The following is a 19,745-nucleotide window of genomic DNA, read 5'->3' on the forward strand; positions in this document are numbered from 1 at the left end:
TGGAACAAACTATTCTTTAGAATGAGAAATCATTGCATAACCATAATAATGAACAGTATTTTCTTCTTTTGACTGTAATCAAACTTTTAATTCTTCGTTTTTATTCTGGTAAATGAAAACAAAAAATAATCAAAAAGAATTTTTATTTGTCATTGACAGTTCAATATAAATTAAGTAAAACATTAATTCATTTATTCTGCACTATTATCAGAATTTTTCTAATTTTTCCATAAAATGACCATTTCTAAACATATAGCTTAATGGTCAAAACAAGTGCAATAAAAGATTAATTTACAAATATCAGAAGTGAAGACTGTGGTCCTATAACTCTTTTCCCCACCAAAGTTAAAATATAATTGTCATTCCAGGAAATCAAAATCTTTTAGAATAGCACACTCCAAACAAGTGATGCGAACACTACTAATTCCTCAGACTTCCTTTGGCAGCATTACTTTTGATAAGGAGTCTCCAAATAAAATACAAAATTTTGGCACAGACATTTTAATCTTGTCAAGACAATGTAAGGAAATGCCCCAAAAGATTATTAAATTGACCATAATTACTAATATCGGTCCCTAAGATAATTTTTCTGAATGAAGAATTGGTTTTTTTCTTTTTGTTTTTAGTTTTTTTTTTTTTGGTTTTTTTTTTTTTGCCACACTGGTTTTTGTTAAGACCTCATCAGTCTTGGGTGCTTGCCCTCAATTCCTCCATAGCTGTGTTAGTATATTTAATGTCTTTTGCTATTTTCTTAATCCTTAACTAGTCCCTTCATTTTGTGCATTATCTTCCAGTATTCTCCTTCTTTTTTTTTACTTCTTCCCTGATACCCATGTGCTCTTGGTGGATAGTTACCAACATATACAGAATCTGCTTCCCTTTGCAGCGTTTCATTTGCGTAAAGACTGGATGGCACTAGTTTGCTCCATCTCTGATTATTGTGGCTGTTTTGAACTTTGTGAAAATACTCCCTTGGCACACATAAACAAGAAGACACACAAAGATATACACAATTTTTAGTAGAGGTGGGGTTTCACCACGTTGGCCAGGCTGGTCTTGAACTACTGACCTCTGGTGATCCACCATGCCTGGTCAAGCCCTGCTCCTGAGCCAAGTCATTGTCATTCATGTTAGCAGAGGTTGCAGTGTGGCCCTCTTGAAGTGAAGACTGGTTGGTTGGGAGGAACTGAATTGTGAACAAAGAAGCTAGTTCAAATTCACATAAATCATCCCTGCTATAGCTTAGATTCTCCTAGGTAGTAGTTTCTTTCAGAAGGAAAATGAGCTGTGCAGGTCATATGAGGGTCTTCTTATCCTATTATGCTATCTCTAGTAACTCTGGCAGTAACAGAAGCAAAGTAAATCTGGATATGACAGACATTTAGACGAATCTGGCAGTACACTGAGTTTTAACTGGACACCAAGCAGGCAAGGCTGGAAGGTTTTGCTCTCTTTGTGCTAAAGGTTTTGGAAACCTTGAAGAAGAATCATTTTGACAAGAAGTACTGTATAGTCTGCTGCAGTCTTCTCTTGGGTCCAACTGGCACTGCCTGTTAGTCTATTGGGAGGCCCAGCAGGTCACAACTGACATCCCACAGCCGCCTTGCTATTGTCTCATTACGAGCTTGGGCAGAGACCCATGCCACATGACAGTCACTGGAAGGTAAAGAGAAAGGTATGAAGCACAGTGTTAAGAATGAAGTCTGCCATCTGCCAGAGATAAGGAATATGACATAAAAACAACCAGGGATCACATGTTCTCCATGTACTTCACAGGGCCAGTGTTTGTCCTTATCTCTTCATTCTCCAGTCCATAGCCAGAGAAAATGTAATTCCCATTTCAGATCTCCTCGCTAGACCACCTCTCATCGGAATGCTTTGTTTGATATATAATGCATACATTTGGTCTTTATATTCCCCTATTTATATAATTTAATATCAGTGCCTGCCTGACACCCATGTATATCCATCTTCTTCAAGTAAGTCCATAAGGCCCATTCTACAGGGCCTTGGACAATGTCATATAGCTGAGATCCTGCTATTCACATTGGTCAGAGATGCTTGGAGTAGTTTAAAAAAAAAAAATGCTTATTTCTGGACTACTTGAAGTTATACTGTTTGTAAACTCATGAGAAGTAAAGCCAGCTTCGAAAACAACAAAAGGAAAAGGCGACACAGAAAAGAAATGGTAAAACCAAGGTACCAGGTGTCTTGGTCCATTTTGTGGTGCTGTAACAGAATACGACAAACTGGGTAACTACAATGAGCATACAGAAACTGGCTTATGATTATGGAAGCTGAGAAGTCCAAGATCAAGGGGCTGGCATCTGATGAAGGCCTTCTTGCTGTGTCATAACAAGATGGAAGGCATCACATGGGTAAGAGAGGGAAGGGGACCCAAGTCATCCTTTAATAAGGAACCACTCCCACGATAATGAACCCATTCCAGAGATAATAGCATTAATCCATTCATGAGGGCTGCCCTTGTGACCTAATTTACCTCTTAAAGGCCCTGCCTCTCTACACTGTTGTATTGAGGCTTAAGTTTCCAACATACGAACCTTGAGGGACACATTCAAGTCATAGCAAAGTGTTTCATATACCCTCTCTTCATTGCTGTAATTCCAAGTTTTTTTTTTTTTTTGGAGGCGGAGTCTCACACTGTCGCCCAGGCTGGAGTGCAGTGACGCGATCTCAGCTCACTGCAACCTCCGCCTCCCAGGTTTGAGCAATTCTCCTGCCTCAGCCTCCAGAGTAGCTGGGGTTATAGGCACCTGCCACCATGACTGGCTAATTTTTGTATTTTTAGTAGAGACAGGGTTTTGCCATGTTGGCCAGGCTGGTCTTGAACTCCTGACCTCAAGTGATCCGCCTGCCTCGGCCTCCCAAAGTGCTGGGATTACAGGCGTGAGCCACTGCACCCAGCCTGTAATTCCAAGTTTTATAATTTTATAATTCCAATGCAGAAAATTTTCTTAGGGACAATTCTTACTCATTTTCGTATTCTCTGGATCTGGTATACATCTGGTAAGCATTCAGTCAAAGTTTTTAAAAAAATGATTGAATGGATTACAATCTTTAAAGTCATGTGAGGAAACAATTTTTAAAAGTATACTGTTTCAAGAAAATTGCTTCCTCAGTATTCTAAGCAAATTCTGAAGGTGAAAGAGTTGACAAGTCTGAATTAACTATATATGCAAACTCTTAACACTATGTCCAGTAAGACGGTGGGATTCAAAGTGTGCACCACAAACCAGCAGCAGGAGCATCAACTGGGAGCTTGTTAGAAATTCTCCAGCCCTACTCCAGACATACTGAATGAGAATCTCTAGGGTTGTGGTCCAGGAATCTGTTTTCAACTAGTTCTCCAGATGATTCTTGAACACACTAAAGTTTGAGAAATACCATTTCAAAATATCATCACATTTACAAAACAAGTCTTATCAGTACTTCTGTTTAAGAAGACTCAACAGTATGACCAGTACCACTTGCCATTTCTTAGTGAAAAGATCATCAGTGAGAACCACAAGGCTGTATCACTCTCTGGAAATGACTCAGCCTTGGTAAGCCTCTGCGTCCTCCACTGCACTGTGCCTTATACTCTTCATAAGGTTACAGTGAAGAGCAAAGAACACAGTTGACATGAAGCTTCCTTGTAGGCTATAAAAAGTAATCAAATACTACAGCAGGAGCTTTCTGGTTGCTTTTTTTAGACAGGGTCTCACTGTTGCCCAGGCTGGAGTGCAGTGGTGCCATCGCAGCTCACTACAACCTCCTCAGGCTCAGGTGATCCTCCTACCTCAGCCTCTCAAGTAGCCAGGACCACAGGGACACGCCACCACGCCTGGCTAATTTTTGCATTTTTTATAGAGATGGGGTCTCATTATGTTGCCTAGGCTGGTCTTGAACTCCTGGGCTCAAGTAGTTTGCCCACCTCAGCCTCCCAAAATGCTGGGATTACAGGCGTGAGCCACCGCGCCCAGCCAAGTAAGAGCTATTTAAGTGTGCCTATGGCATCAGCATGGTCACAGTATTGACATTTCCAGGGGGATTTTGCTAAGAATTAGTATAGGTAAAAGATAAACTAATTTCAAAACTTACTGCAATGCTATAGTAATCAAGATAGTGTGATACGGGCATAAGGACAGACATACAAATGAACGGAACAGAAAAGTGAAACATAAACCCTTATATTTATGGTCAATTGATTTTTGACAAGCTTACTGTTATACTCCAATTGTGTTCCCCCAAAATTAATATGTTAAAGCCCTAACCCCCAGTGTGACTGTATGTAAAGACAGGGCCTTTAAGGAGGTAACTAAGGTTAAATGAGGTCATCAGGGCAGGGCCCTAATCCAACAGGACTAGTGTCCTTATAAAAAGAGGAAGAGACACCAGGAGTGTGTGTACATAGAGGAAAGGCCATGCAAGGGCTCAGAGAAAAGGCATCCATTTGGAAGTCAGGAAGGCAGGCCTCACCAGAGACCAACCAGGCCAGCACCTTGATCTTGGACTTTCAGTCTCCAGAAGTGTGAGAAAATAAATTTATATTGTTTAAGCCACCCAGTCTGTGGGATTCTGCTGTGGCAGCCTGAGCAGACTAATACAGATACCAAGACAATTCAATGGGTAGAAAACTGTCTTTTCAACAAATGGTGCTAAGGCACTGGATATCCACATGCAAAAGAATGAAGGTTGACCCCTACCTCATATCATATACAAAAATTAGTTCAAGGCCGGGTGTGGTGGCTCACGCCTATAATCCCAGCACTTTGGGAGGCTGAGGAGGGTGGATCACTTGAAGTCAGGAGTTGCAGACCAGCCTGACCAACATGACAAAACCCCATCTCTACTAAAAATACAAAAATTAGCCAGGCGTGGTGGTGTGCACCTGTAGTCCCAGCTACTCGGGAGGCTGAGACAGGAGAATTGCTTGAACCCGGGAGGCAGAGGTTGCAGTGAGCAGCTTGGGTCACAGAGCAAGATTCCGTCTCAAAAAGATAAGAATTATAAAATAAAATAAAAATAGTTCAAAATAGATCACAGACCTATGTAATGCTACAACTATAAAACTATTAGAAGAAAACAGGGGTTGCTATGGTTTGAATGTATCCCTTAAAAAATCACATGTTGGAAACTTAATCCCTCTGCCTTCATGAACAGATTAATTAATAAAGGCTTTGCCCTCATACATGGATTAATGTCACTATCATGGGAGTGGGTTTGTTCTTGCTTGCCCTCTCACATATGTGATGCCCTCTGCCATATTATGACACAGCAAGAAGGCCCCAACCAAATGCCAGGCACCATGTTCTTAGACTCCTCAGCCTCCCGAACCATGAGCTACGTAAATTTCTTTAGAAATTACCCAGTCTGTGGTATTCTGTTATAGTAACAGAAAACTGTCTTTACTAAAGACAGTAGTAAATCTTTGTGACCTTGGGTAAGGCAATGATTTCTTAGATACGACTGCACAAGTAACAACAAATAGATAAACTGGACTTCATCAAAATTTAAAAGTTTTATATTTCAAAAGATACCACTAAGAAACTTAAAAGACAACCCACAGAATGAGAGAATATTTGCAAATTATGTATCTGACAAGGAACTCGTATCTAGACTATTAAGAACTCTTGCAACTCAACAATAAAAAGACAATTATCCAACTTAAAAATGGGCAAAGGACTTGAATAGACATTTCCCCAACAAAGAAACAAATGAACCAAAAAGCGCATGAAAAAATGTTCAACATCATTAGTAGGAAAATGAAATGAAAATAAAAACAAGATATTCCTTCATACTCACTAGGATGGCTAAACTCAAAAGGAGAGACAATAACAACTGTTGTTGAGGATGTGAAGAAATTAGAACACTCATAGACTGCTGGTGGGAATGTAAAATGGGGCAGTCACTTTGGAAAAGTTTGGCAGTTCCTCAGCAGTTAAACACAGTTACCATATAACCCAGAAATTCCACTTCCATGTACCCAAGAGAAATGTCCACACAAAAATTTCTACACAAATGGTCACAGAAGTATTATTCAAATAGCTAAAAAGTGCAAACCCAAATGCCCATCACCTGATGAATGAATAAATAAGATGTGGCAAATCTATACAATGAAATGTTATGCAGCAATAAAAAGAAATGAAGTACTGACATATGCTTTGGCATGGGTGAACCTCGATAACATTAAGCTAAGTAAAAGAAGTCAGTCACAAAAGGCCACATACCATATGATTCCATTTATATGAAATGTCCAGTAAAGGCAAATTCTTAGAGACATAAAGCAGACTAGTGGTTGCAGGCAGAAAGAATAGCCAGTGCAAAAATCTTAAGGCTTCAATCAAAACAGACTTTTAGTTCATTTCTTGATGGTGGTCTACACGGCTGCTGTTGGATCTTCGAAATGAATTAAGAATCCATAGCACAGGAAAGGCTCTTCAAAAGTCAATCCAATAGTAAGTTATGGATTTAGAGCTGACTTTCTTTAAACCACTCAGTCAAAACCGAGATAAAGGGTTATTTTTTTTTTTTTTCTTAAAATCTCTAGGGAAGAAGAATCCAGTCACTCTTGGAAAATCAATCCAGTATACTATATAAATCTATCTTCTTATACTTCAGAACCACATTTCCAACTATCTGCTATACATTTCTACTTGCATGCCTTATAGATAACACACACGCAACATGTACAGAGCCAGGTTTATTACACAGTGGACAACTGTTACTCTTTGGCTGAACATTCTACTTTCTTTTGGCAGTAGCAACCTGATTTCCTTCTGCAGAATTACCTTTTCCCCTCAATATAGTTTGAAGAGAGCATTAATAAAGTCCCTGTTTGCCTCTAATCAAAAGAGTAAAAATGAAGGGATGGGAGGAAGGAGATCCAATGCTTCCTCCCTAGAGAGTGGATGATAAGCAATAAAACCTAAACACTAAAGATAGCTGGCATTCGCTCACTCTAGCAGCAATGCCCCGGCTAGCTGACTGCCACTCTAACTCTTCTTAGCCTGGCTCTTCAGTCTTCCCTTTGAACCTAGGGGTCCCTCCTCTCCCTACTAATATTTTAATAAATTTCCTTCTTGCTTAAGCTAGACAAAGTCCCTTTCAACTGCTTTGGAATCCAAGAACCCTAAGTTCCACACATTACTTTTCCATGTCTGCTGTCCTAGTTAATGTCATCATCAACCTCATTCAGGCTTGAAATTCAGGTTAGCAAAGCCTCCCTCATCCCCTCATTTAATTAATCATCCAGTGATAAAAATTCTGCTGCTTCAGGGCCTCTTTCACATTACCATTCCTTTCATTACAACTTTCCGGAACTCTCTTTCTCACTAGGTTAATTATTCATTCATGAAACAAAGTTTCTAAAGCACAGACCAGATTATGTCTGTCTACTGAAACAACTCTGGGGGCTCCTCCACAAGGCTGGCATTATAGGCCTCTCATAATCTGTCTACCTTTCTTTCCAATCTTAATGCTATTTTCAGCTACTTCCCTAAAATTTCAGGTCATTTCAACAATAACCTGAAGTAGAGGTAAAAACATGTTAAAATTTTGATCTTATGTGATGCCTGGGATTTGCTTCAAAATAATATGGGAGAAGAAAAATATGGAAAGGGGTAGAGAATGGGGATAGGGCAGAATTGGCCATGGGTTAATGGTAGCTGAGGCTCCATTATATGCAGGCTCAGTGCACTATTTTATCTACCCCTGTGTTATATTCAAAATTCTCTACATTTAAATCATTGTAAATGTCTTCGCTTATTTGAGAGGGGAGTCCATAGGTAGTAGTATTTCAATCCTGAAGACAATAGAGAAATACAGATTCAAATTCTTTTTTTTTTTTTTTTTTTGAGGCAGAGCTCCGCCTGACCTTAGGTGATCTGCCCACCTTGGCCTCCCAAAGTGCTGGGATTACAGGCGTAAGCCACTGCGCCCGGCCTCAAATTCTTTTTAAATTCTTTTTAATGTAAAACAATAGAATTAGGAATCCAAAAAAGAATAAAGAAAACTGGACCGACATAAGAAAGACAGGAAGAAAAGAAACATAATGCATAATTATCAGTATAAAAGATGGCATAAAATCAAATGTAGCAGTTATTACAAAAAAGAGAGTCAAATTCCCCTACTAAAAGGTAAAAACTCTAGAGCTAAAAGACAAAAGCTATATTAGACAATGTACTTTTAAAAAAGGGTATACCCAGACAAACCCAAATTATTTCCTTTGAGCAATAAATCTCATCTGCAAAAAGAGATAACATTCATACCTGAAATGATTCCCACTTAGAATCTCAAGACCTTCTGTTAAGGCACAGTGCAGGCTGGTCTGGGCTCCCTGCTGAGGAGTCTTGATGAAAAAGGAGAAAAGCCACCATATCCATCTCATGAAAGATGAGTGCCGAACCAGTTCAGATTGGACTGTGCCAGGGTGTACAGAGTACGTCGTAACGCCAGAGCCTGGTTGGGGGTGGCATGAAGAGAGGGGAAGACAGGACTTGATTTTGCAGAATGGCCCAAAACAGAAAAGGACGTAAATAAGCATGTGACCTTCACATATGGACTCTTTTGCCCATGGTGACTTCAGAAGTACTGCTCACAGTAATTTATACTTCCATCTCACAGATTTAAGAAGGCTCTAGAGTAGACAGTGCTAAGGACCTCTGTGTATTTGTGACTGGAAACTCCCCTGTCAGGAATCAGCAGAGCCAAGACTCATCCTCTCAGCAGCACTTAACATCGTTGACCACCCCCTTCTTTTTTAGAGATGGGGTCTCCCTATGTTGACCAGGCTGGTCTTGAACTCCTGGCCTCAAACAATCTTCCCACCTTGGCCTCCCAAAGTATTAGAATTACAGGCATGAGCCACCACACCCACCCCATCCCCCCCCACTCTTTTTTTTTTTTTTTGAGACAGTCTCGCTCTCTTGCCCAGGCTGGAGTGCAGTGGCATGATCTTGGCTCACTGCAACCTCTGCCTTCTAGGTTCAAGTGATTCTCCTGCCTCACCCTCCCAAGTAGCTGGGACTACAGGCGTGCGCCACCACACCAGGCTAATTTTTGTATTTTTAGTGGAGACGGGATTTCATCATGTTAGCCAGACTGGTCTCGAACTCCTGACCTCAAGTGATCTGCTCACCTTGGCCTCGCAAAGTGCTGGGATTACAGGCGCCCATCCCCTTCTTAAAGTCTTCTTTTTCATTGGCTTCCATAAGCCTACACCACTTCTGGTTTTCCTAACCTTTCTGGCTGCTCTGTCTCAGTTTTCTGGACCAGTTCATCATCTTCTACACAAACATTAAATGTTGGAGTTCTCATGGCTCACCAGACTCCCTCTCCATAATTCTACGGTGCTCACATTTTGTCCGCAGTCCAAACTGCTCCTCTGAACTGCAGACACACTGGGAGTCAACACAATGTGGTGGTTATGGGCATGGATTTTGTAGACAGACTGCCCAGTTTCAAATCCTGGCTCCACTCACTAGCTGTGTAACCTTGGGCAAGTTCCCTTTTGTGACTCATTTCTTCATCTCTAAAATGGGAATAATCAATACCTATACACTTCACAGCGTGGTTATGAGGATTAAATGAGTTCATATATGTTAAAGGTCTTTTTTTTTTTTTTTTTTTTTTTTTTTGAGACGGAGTCTCGCTCTGTCGCCCAGGCTGGAGTGCAGTGGCGAGATCTCGGCTCACTGCAAGCTCCGCCTCCCGGGTTCACGCCATTCTCCTGCCTCAGCCTCTCCGAGTAGCTGGGACTACAGGCACCCGCCACCACGCCCGGCTAATTTTTTGTATTTTTAGTAGAGACGGGGTTTCACCTGGTCTTGATCTCCTGACCTCGTGATCCGCCCGCCTCGGCCTCCCAAAGTGCTGGGATTACAAGCGTGAGCCACCGCACCCGGCCTATGTTAAAGGTCTTAAATGTGTGCCTGATGCAGCTGGCGTGGTGGCTCACACCTATAAGCCTAGCATTTTGGGAGGCCAAGGCAGGTGGACTGCCTGAGCTCAGGAGTTATAGACCAGCCTGGGCAACACGGTGAAACCCCGTCTCTACTAAAATAGAAAAAATTGGCCAGGCGTGGTGGTGTGCACCTGTAATCCCAGCTACTTGGGAGGCTGAGGCAGGAGAATGACTTGAACCGGGGAGGCAGAGGTTGTAGTGAGCTGATATCGTGCCACTGCACTCCAGCCTGGGCGACAGAGCGAGACACTGGCGCAAAAAAAAAAAAAAAAAAGAGTGCCTGATGCATGGTAAGTGCTAAATGACACTTTTGCACATGCTGTTTCAGGCCCCCAATCCTTTATTGAAAACGTTGGGGCCAGACATACTTCAATTTTTTTTTCTGATTGTAGAAAGGTAATATGAAATGTACACATACACTGCCTACTAATCTAATCTCCCTAGTACGGGAAATGTTTTGCTGCCAAATGAGTTTTAGTGTAAAGCTTTGAAGAAACAGAATTTTTCAGGTCTTTGTGGACTGACAGCTGCAGACACAGCTGTATTATTCCCCACTGCCTACTCAACATCTCCCTAGATGACCATAGTAAAATGCAGACTCAGAGGTCCCAAATTGATTTCTACTTTTAAAGCCAAACCCGGTTCTTGCAGTGTTCCTGACACGCCCAATCAGGCAAAAGGGTTCTTGATGAATGCCCACCTAAAGCATGCATCTCCAGTCAACAAGCTTTCCCAAACCAAATCTCTCTCAGAAGTTTCTACTACCCTCCAATTCCACCACCTAGTCCAAACTACCCTCATTTCTCGCCTCTGCTGATGAAATCAACTGCTGCAACCCCTCTTGCCCCCATTTTGAAAAGGCTTTAATTTTAAAGGTTTCCCATTGCTCTTAGAATAAACACTAAAATCCTTACTGCGGCCTCTGAGGGTTTGGCCTCTACCTACCTCACCAGTCTCAGCTCAGATCTTTATTACTCTTGCTTTCTACAACCTACCAATGGTAACCTTCACTGTTTCTCAAACTGAGCCTGGACCTTTGTACATTCTCCTCCTTCTGCCTGGAATGTTTCTCAGCCTCCACATTTTTTTTTATTTTGTTTTTTGAGATGGAGTTTCACTCTTGTTGCCCAGGCTGGGGTGCAATGGTGTGATCTCGGCTCACCACAACCTCTGCCTCCCAGGTTCAAGCAATTCTCCTGCCTCAGCCTCCTGAGCAGCTGGGACTACAGGCACACGCCAACATGCTCGGCTAATTTTGTATTTTTAGTAGAGATGGAGTTTCTCCATGTTGGCCAGGCTGGTCTTGAACTCCTGACCTCAGGTGATCTGCCCACCTCAGCCTCCCAAATTGCTGGGATTACAAGCATGAGCCACCACGTCTGGCCCCCACCTTTTTTTTTTTTTTTTTTTCATTTTTTGTGACAGAGTTTTACTCGTGACGCCCAGGCTGGAGTGCAATGGCGTGATCTTTGCTCACTGCAAACTCTGTCCCAGGTTCAGGCCATTCTCCTGCCTCAGCCTCTCCAGTAGCTAGGATTACAGGCGCCTGCCACCACACCTGGCTAATTTCTGTATTTTTAGTAGAGACGGGGGTTTCACCAAGTTGGCCAGGATGTTCTCGAACTCCTGACCTCAGGTGATCCACCAGCCTAGGCCTCCCAAAGTGCTGGGATTACAGGGGTGAGCCGCCGCACCCAGCCTCAGCCTCCACATTCCATCAGTACCTCTAATCCATTTAATTTCTAATCATCCTTCGGGGCTCAGCATGCAACTCACTTCTTCAGAAAAGTCTTCCCTGAACCCTCAGACTGAATAAGGTCCCCCCAAGACTCCCACTAAAATCCGTTATAAGTCCTGGTACTTCTCCTTTGTAACATTTATCACAATTATAATTAAACAGCCACAACAAAAAGGAAACAATCCAGATGTTAAGGAAATACATAAATACACTAAGGCACATCTATACTACGAAATACAATACAGCCAATACAATTAAGGGGTAAAACCATATGTACTAAATGGAAAGATCTCCAAGATACTGTGTTGGAGTTTCAGTTCCTTGTGCGTGATACATACATATGTAAATGCATAGGAAAATTATTGGAAAGGGGCACACAAGCTGTTGATAATGGTCACAGGAAGGGAGAAGAGCAGGGGGAAAAGGGGAATAAATGAAGGTGGTTTTTCACCTTAATTCTACATACTTCCATATGCTTTGAACCCTTTTTTTTTTTTTTTTTTTTTTTTTGGTAGAGGAGATGAGGTCTCACTATTTTGCCCAGGCTGATCTCGAACTGGCCTCAAGTAATCCTCCGGTTTTGGCCTCCTAAAGTGCCTGGGATTAAAGGTGTGAGCCACTGTGCCTGACCTTATTTGAACTTTTTACAATGAGAATTATTCATGCATTACTAGACTGATTTTACATTTAATAGTTTGTATAAAGACTTGCTAATAGTCTTTCTCCCCCGTTAGATGTAAACCAAAGCAAGGAAGAGACTATACCTATCTTGTTCACCAACTCACCCCCTGCCCCCTAACCCAGTGCACGGAACAACATGGGCACCGAATACATGTCTGCTGAATGGCTGAATGAATGAATCTTCTGTCAAACCAGGGTTATTTTACTGCACCATAATGATTTTCCACTGAATCCTCACAACTATCAGAGTTAGCGCATTCACGTATTAGTGAATTCTCACCACTGGACCCATCTTTCCACCTCCAGGCCACCCTAGCTCCCTGATCAACTCTTTGGATAGTTTTCACCATCCAGTTACCCTTATCTATCCTAAACTGATAAAAGATGTCATGCCCTGGGCACAAACTGGGCATAAGGACTGAGCTAACCACCAGTTTCCTTCCCATCTCACAGATGTTCATTTGGTAGGATGATCCTATTCCAACTATGGGGCACCTGTGCCTGATTCCTTGAGCCTGCATTCTGCCTGCCTCAATTCCTAGCATAGTTCACCCTCGATTTCCCTTCTCTTTATTAGAAATCCAGAGTAGACAGTGCTAAGGACCTCTGTGTATTTGTGACTGGAAACTCCCCTTCTCAAGCACGTATTTCCCTCTTATTTGACGCTTTTTAAGGGAGACCTTGACCCTCCATATTCCCAGTACCTGTTTTAGTCTACTGCCTTTATCTAGTGCCAGTTCAGGTCCTTCCCTCCTACTCAGTCTCACTATGAGTAAAAAATCTTGGCTTGCTTATGAAGCCTGAATTAATTATGACAATAAACTGTGAAGTAGTCCCATTTACATATGAAGAAGGAAGTCTTAAAAGTTAAGTAATGGCCAGGTGCGGTGGCTCACACCTAAAATCCCAGCACTTTGGGAGGCCAAGGTGGGTGGATCACCTGAGGTCAGGAGTTTCAGACCACCCTGACCAACATGGTGAAATCCTGTCTCTACTAAAAATACAAAAATTAGCCAGGCCTGGTGGCACGCACCTGTAGTCCCAGCTACTCAGGAGGCTGAGGCAGGAGAATCACTTGAACCTGGGAGGTGGAGGTCGGTAGTGGGCCGAGATTGCACCATTGCACTCCAGCATGGGTGACAGAGCGAGATCCCATCTCAAAAAAAAAAAACAAAACAAAAAAAAACGTTAAGTAACTTGCTATAGATCACGCAGCTAGTAAGTAGTAAAGCCAGGCCTTCAGACTCAAAGTCAGAGTCTCACTGTCTCAGCCAGCCACCTCCAATATTCAGTTGTAGACTACTAAAACTGTACCCAATTATAGCCACGGAAGCAGGTCCTCTCCAGGTGTTGGGCTCTGGAAACAGTTTCCATTCCTGTGCTTTTACCTGCCTCTCTCTGACTCATGTCTCCACACTCATTTCCTCTAGGCCCACCTTTTAGTCTCCGGGCCAGTTCCTGGGTGAAGAGGATGTTGGCTAGCTTGCTGTGACAATAGGCAAGGCCTGCATTGTAGAATTTCTCGCCCTGCAGGTTATGGAAGTGGATCCTTCCCAGGTGATGTGCGAGGGAAGACACATTTACTATCCTTGATGGGGCTGATTCCTTTAGTTTCTCTAGCAGCAGATGGGTCAGGAGGAAGTGACCTGTTGAGAAATACTAGAATTAATGAAGTTCAGGGCCATGTGGGAATGACAGGAGTCGTGGTGAGCAGGCCTCAGCTGTGGGAGGCAGATAATTCAGAAATAAGGTCTTTCCCTCCAACTTTTCATTATCAACTAGAAAACAAGTTTAATGAAGGTTTAGGGAAATAACAACAGCCAAAGACATGAGGCATCCTTATACAAGCGAGATAGGTCTAGACTATGTGAATATGAAGTCCCAGCTCATTCCTACTTTGGTTAATCTCATTCTTAAGAGCTGGTTGGCTGGGTGCAGTGGCTTACGCCTGCAATCTCAGCACTTAAGGAGGCTGAAGCAGCAAGGTGCCTGAGGCCAGGAGTTCAAGAACAGCCTGGACAACATAGCAAGACCCTGTCTCTACAAAAAAAGAGCAGATGACCTATACCTGATGCTGGCCACAAGGATCACTACTAAGAAAGCAACACAGTCCCCTAAATCAGTTAGTCTGTTAAAAAATGCACCAAGGCAAACCAAATCTAAATCACAGATTAAAAAGCGGGCAGAACCTGGAGCAGCCCTCAGGTATTCCTCAGCTATCAGGTAGGACCAAACTATTATGCACACATGGTCTATTATGGTCCTGAGGTTCAATCACACAACAAGAAGGCTCAATCTGACCCCTAAGTTTCCCAAAGAGAATTTTGGGTCTCTCTAGCTTTGTGATAAGGCCAGATTTCTTACCCAAGTGGTTGACTCCTATGTGCATCTCAAAGCCATCTGCTGTCTTCGAGTACGGACACATCATCACTCCTGCATTGTTGATCAAAATGTGGAGGTGCTTTTCCTCTGCAGGGACAAGACGATGGAGCATGGAAGTGGCTAGCCAAGGCTATTACATCTTAGAAAGCTGCCTCACGCTCAGGCTTTGAAAGTGAGGATGCAGGACTTCAACCTTCCCTCCATTTTTCCTTCATATTTATTTTCTATTGTTTTTCATTTTAAGACTTTAGTTGAATCCCACCTACTTTTACTATGTGGCAAAATTCCATTTTATACTACCAAATGACCTTCCTAATCTTTGTAGTTCGGGAGCTACTTACTCACTGCTTTTGGGAATTGTTTCATCCACCTCTCTCAATAAAAAGACTTCCCAAGCTGAATGGAAAGATTCCAAAGCAAGAGAAAAAAGAATGTTCTCTATGTACCTCTGCCCTGGGATTCAGGTCCCCAAAGAAATAAACACCTGCTTCACCTCTTTATTGCATCTTCCAATTCTCTCTCATGGTTCATTTCCTCATGTGGTTTGTAATTTATGACTATGAGTTCACACCAGTGAAAGTTTTTTCCTTGAAGGCCTAGATCCCTGGGCTATAAGGGGATATGCCTATAGAGTGCTCTTAGATTTGCTTTTGATGAGACACTACAGGTTTTTATGTTAATTTCCCATAGAGTATTACACACACATACAAAAATCAAACCCATAAATATCCTTGTATCATTTGGTGGTATGAATTCGGACCCCACAGATGATGCCAGCTCGGGTTCTAATTTTTTGCAGATGAGTCTTTATCCATCTTGTCTAGGGAGATGGTAAACTTCTTTGTCATGTCTCTGAGCTGGTGGCCAGGATTTTTATTAGCCTCTATAGTATGGACCAGATGGCCCTTTGTGAATCTCAACTTTGTGTAGAACCTCAAATACAGCTCCAGCTCTCAAAGGCCTGTGGCCTCATCTCCTATCCCTGTATAAGTATTTAGACCCCAGACCCTAAAACGCCTGTACTGAGTGCTGAGACTTCCATGAGGTTTCTGGCTTCAGCTCTTGCTCACTGCTATGATGTTTTGAATTCACTTTTTGTTTCTACCTCTGGAAGATATCCCTTTGACATAAATCATGTCCCAGAGACTATGAGTTCAGCTACAAAGTTTTTGGCTATATTTTATCCACCACTTCTATAAGGAAGAGGGACCTTTTCCTTTTAGTTAAATCTGCCATGTTGACCTCAAGACCCACAACATAGTCTCTCTAGTTCTACACTTACCGGCTAAGAAGCCCTTAGCAAAAGCTCGAATAGACTTAGTATCAGACAGGTCCAGTTTCCGCACCAACACCTGCTGGTTCCCTGTCGTGGTCTGGATCTCTTTGGCCACCAATTCCCCCTTTTCCACATCCCGGCAAGCTAAATATACTCGAGCTCCTGTCAGTCAACATATGAAAGAGAAATGGTCAGCTCTGTTTTTGAGCTGGCATTATAAATCTAATGTTATTTCCAATACTTTTTTAAAAAACACACATTTTTACCCTTTCTTCACAAGAGAGGTATCTGATTAGCAAATAGGTAAAGAAAAATAAATTAATAATATTCATTAAGGGTCCATTATATGTAGAGCATAGTACTAGTTTCAGATCAGCAAATCAGTGGAATCCTTAGGTGTTCTTGAATTCCAAAACTGGGAAGAAACAATGAGAATGAATCATCATTACCGTGAGGGGTAAAACAGCAGTAATAGGAGGGAATTGAAAGGAAGTAAACTTGCCTCTCTGAGCCAGCTCTTTGGCTGTCTCCTTCCCGATACCTGTGTTAGCTCCAGTGACCACAACTACTTTCCCAGGAAGCTGAGCAGTTGATGTACACACCCCACTGGACAGCATTTTCCTGCAGATAGAGAAGGAGAGCTCATCAATTCTTCATTCTCCTGTCTCAGCCAGTAGGTTCCTGCAACTCCGTGTCTTCTGGCTGAGGTTTGCTTTAGTTCTTTCCACTGTTGTCCTTTTAAGGAAACAGTGTCCGTTTAAGGAAAGTTGGAGGAAAGATGACAAAAGTTTTCTGCTTTTGCTCAAAGACAAAAGTGATTCTATTACAAGGGCAAAGCTTACAGCTGTTCTCTGCAGCACAAGAACTGGATGAATATCTGATTAGCCAGGCACCTGGCTTTGGTTTGCGCTCTCCCTAAGGCACCTGTGACTTAGGAAATCACAAGATTCAGCCCAGATGAAGAAATAACTAGTTTCTGTAGGTCAATCTGTCCACAACTGGCATTTTATGGCCTTGAGAAATGGCTAATCCAATACAAAAAGTTAAAATTATGAAAGCTTGTGACTCTGGGACAAAAGAAAAAAGAAAAAAAAACACAGCCACACGCATGCACACACACACTTAAAACAAAGAGAAGATTATGTATGCACAAAGGGGAGCTGGGATTCAAGTCTTGCTTTGTCTAATTAGAGTCTTTGTTTCTTTCTTTCTCTTTTTTTTTTTTTTTTTGTTTTTTTTTTGAGACAGAGTTTCACTCTTGTTGCCCAGGCTGGAGTGCAATGGCGTGATCTCAGCTCACTGCAACCTCCACCTTCACTGCAACTTCCACCTTCACTGTAACCTCCACCTCCCAGGTTCAAGCGATTCTCATGCCTCACCCCCTCACCCATGCGCCACCAAGCCCAGCTAATTTTTGTATTTTTAGTAGAGAAGGGGTTTCACTACGCTGGCCAGGATGGTCTCAAACTCCTGACCTCAGGTGATCCGCCCACCTCGGCCTCCCAAAGTGCTGGGATTACAGGTGTGAGTCGCCAAGCTCAGCCTAGAGTCCTTGTTTCTAAGCACTACACTATATTGCCTTTTCCAAATGAATGAATGCACAAACACAGATTGGCGGTTTTCAGACTGGCCTATTCTCTTCTTGGCAATGTTGGGACTCTGGTTAACCTGGAGACCAGGAGGTGCATTCTTAAAGAGCATTTCAGCCTTTTTCATTGAACTTGGAATTGCAAGGTACATACTCTTAGCCACTGAAGCTACCTGCTTAATGCGAAAATGCTGACAGGGAGGCAGATTAACTCATGGTTCCCACAAAGCATCACCTCCCTCCTCAGAGAACAAGCCTCCAGGCTGTTTCCCACATCCCCTTACTGTAGCTCCAGGAGTGACAACTTAGTACTGTACTTAGTTCTTTCTTCTCCTTAACCAGCAGGAATGAAAGAGACAACTATAAAAGTCCAGCTCTGGCCCGATTCCCATAACCCTGCTGAGTTGGGAATACAGCTCCTGGAATACATACATACATATATATATATATATATATATATATATATATTTTTTTTTTTTTTTTTTTTTTTTTCCAGAAAAATCCCTCTGGGGTATGAGCACTATTTTCAGTTCTGGTTCAACTTTTCATTGAGATTCTATGTGGATAAGAGGATCTTGTAGTAAAAAAAAGATAAAAAGCAGTGTTTTCATCTGAGTGTGAGAAACCATGTGTGCCTAGATGTGGGAGAACTGAGTGTTCAGAAGGGAGAAAAAATATAACTGGAAGAGGGGCACCAGAGAGGGAAGAGAAAATAAAAATAAAAGAAGGAAAGTAGGTGACTGTGGTAAGAAATGACTGTGATCTGGCCTAGCTTCAAGTTCTACTGGGACTAAGACCGCCCACCTGGGGAAGGAGTGTGTCTATTCAGTCACTGGTCCGTCACCACTGGTGACTTACTTAGAACCAATTAGCAGGCTGCCGGTTTTACAGCCCGCTGCTGATTCACTGGGGCACTTGGCCAGCCTTCGGCTGATTGATCTATCACCTGGTCAATACCTTCCCACCATTCTCCCAGCCCTCACCGCCCCAGTACCCTAGCTCTTAACTCAGATCCCCCGTGTTCCTGCTCGCAAGGCAGGATAGAGCTCATAACCAAACACTCTTCCTTTTCACTTTTCTCCTTTACAACATCCGCCCACAGAACAAGCGATTGTAACAGTAACCAGAGAGCAAGGATGGGGCCGCATATGTTACGATTGCTATCAGTTTCAGAGGGCGAAATGTGGAATCGCTCCTTTGTGCCTCGAAGGCTGGTTTAAGGCGTGGGAATTAAGGGGAAAACAGCGTCGGGCCATATCCCATTGAAGGGTCCGAAACTCAAGCGTTTGAGGTAGCCTTACCCTCGGGATTCCCTGGAGCCAGAATTAGGGGGTGCTTAGACAAAAGAAAAACGGGCCAGGGAAAAGCAGGGTGCCCCGGAGTGCCGCCCTTTCTCCCCGCCTGGGGTCTCGGGTCTCCTCCTGGCACCCAGGACAGCTGGACCTCGCCTCCAACCCACCGAACTCTGGGCCCTGCCATCTTGGAGCCCCCCCAGTGGAGTTTTCCAAGAAAGCTTTGGTGGGGATTCTATGTTTCCCTCCCGCCCCGCAACAAGAATTCTCAAGAGAAGGCAATACATTTGCACAGACCTGATTTGGGGCACAGCCATATACAGAAGGAAGGGCAGCAGGAGCAGCAACAGCGGGAACAGGAGCTCAACCATCTCTGCCGGCTGCAGCGGCACCAGAGCCGGATGCCCCAGCGGTGCTCGCCGACTATGGCTTCTCTTTCTAGACACGCCCCAATTCAAATTGCGACAGCCCGGGGAGCAGACCTTCTGGGAAATGTAGTCCAGAGCTTGGCAGCCTCAGGCGGGCTACGTGGGAGCGCTGCCGCCGACGCTGGCAGAAGTTGAATTTATACATCGCTAATCCCCAAACATCTAGGGCTTAGGGCCTGTGGGATCATTCACCCAGCTCTCACTTATGGCCACCCGCGGTGTTTGTGAAATCTCTGCAGTCCTCTATCTCCCCAAACCCAAGTCCAGTCCCTGGTTCAGTTTTCCCCAATCCTGGTTAGGCAGTTGCCGCACTGTTTCTCCTGGAGATCAGATGTGGGCGTCTGGGAAATGAAAGGCGGATTAGACAAGAGAGGAGCGGTCCGGAGTCTGACAGTT

At 43.1% G+C, this 19,745-nt stretch overlaps 1 protein-coding gene across 2 annotated transcripts; it reads right to left on the reverse strand.

The window, feature by feature from the left end:
* Positions 1 to 76: 76 nt before the first annotated feature.
* On the reverse strand, positions 77 to 19,397 carry RDH11 (retinol dehydrogenase 11). 2 transcript variants are annotated; one of them, XM_004087167.3, is made up of 7 exons: positions 19,219 to 19,397; positions 16,544 to 16,662; positions 16,048 to 16,203; positions 14,748 to 14,852; positions 13,820 to 14,029; positions 8,271 to 8,460; positions 77 to 1,656 (listed from the first exon to the last, which is right to left on the reverse strand). In XM_004087167.3, the coding sequence occupies exons 1-7, from the start codon at positions 19,290 to 19,292 to the stop codon at positions 1,554 to 1,556; spliced, it is 957 nt and encodes a 318-aa protein (XP_004087215.1). In that variant the 5' UTR covers positions 19,293 to 19,397; the 3' UTR covers positions 77 to 1,553. The 2 variants fall into 2 exon arrangements, with proteins under 2 accessions (XP_004087215.1, XP_003263646.1); XM_003263598.4 differs by lacking the exon at positions 13,820 to 14,029 and having other exon boundaries at positions 19,219 to 19,376.
* Positions 19,398 to 19,745: the final 348 nt, after the last annotated feature.

The sequence above is a fragment of the Nomascus leucogenys genome, chromosome 1a (genome assembly GCF_006542625.1).
Source record: "Nomascus leucogenys isolate Asia chromosome 1a, Asia_NLE_v1, whole genome shotgun sequence".
Classification (NCBI taxonomy): Eukaryota; Metazoa; Chordata; class Mammalia; order Primates; family Hylobatidae; genus Nomascus; species Nomascus leucogenys.

Bases quoted from the DNA above. Each gene is read 5' to 3' on its own strand.
- RDH11 (XM_004087167.3), bottom strand. From the start codon at position 19,292: ATGGTTGAGCTCCTGTTCCCGCTGTTGCTGCTCCTGCTGCCCTTCCTT. The intron at 16,663-19,218 runs GTCTGTGCAAAT...CTCTATCTGCAG, and splicing joins ATGGCTGTGCCCCAAATCAG to GAAAATGCTGTCCAGTGGGG. The intron at 14,030-14,747 runs GTAAGAAATCTG...ATTTCTCAACAG, and splicing joins CATAGGAGTCAACCACTTGG to GTCACTTCCTCCTGACCCAT.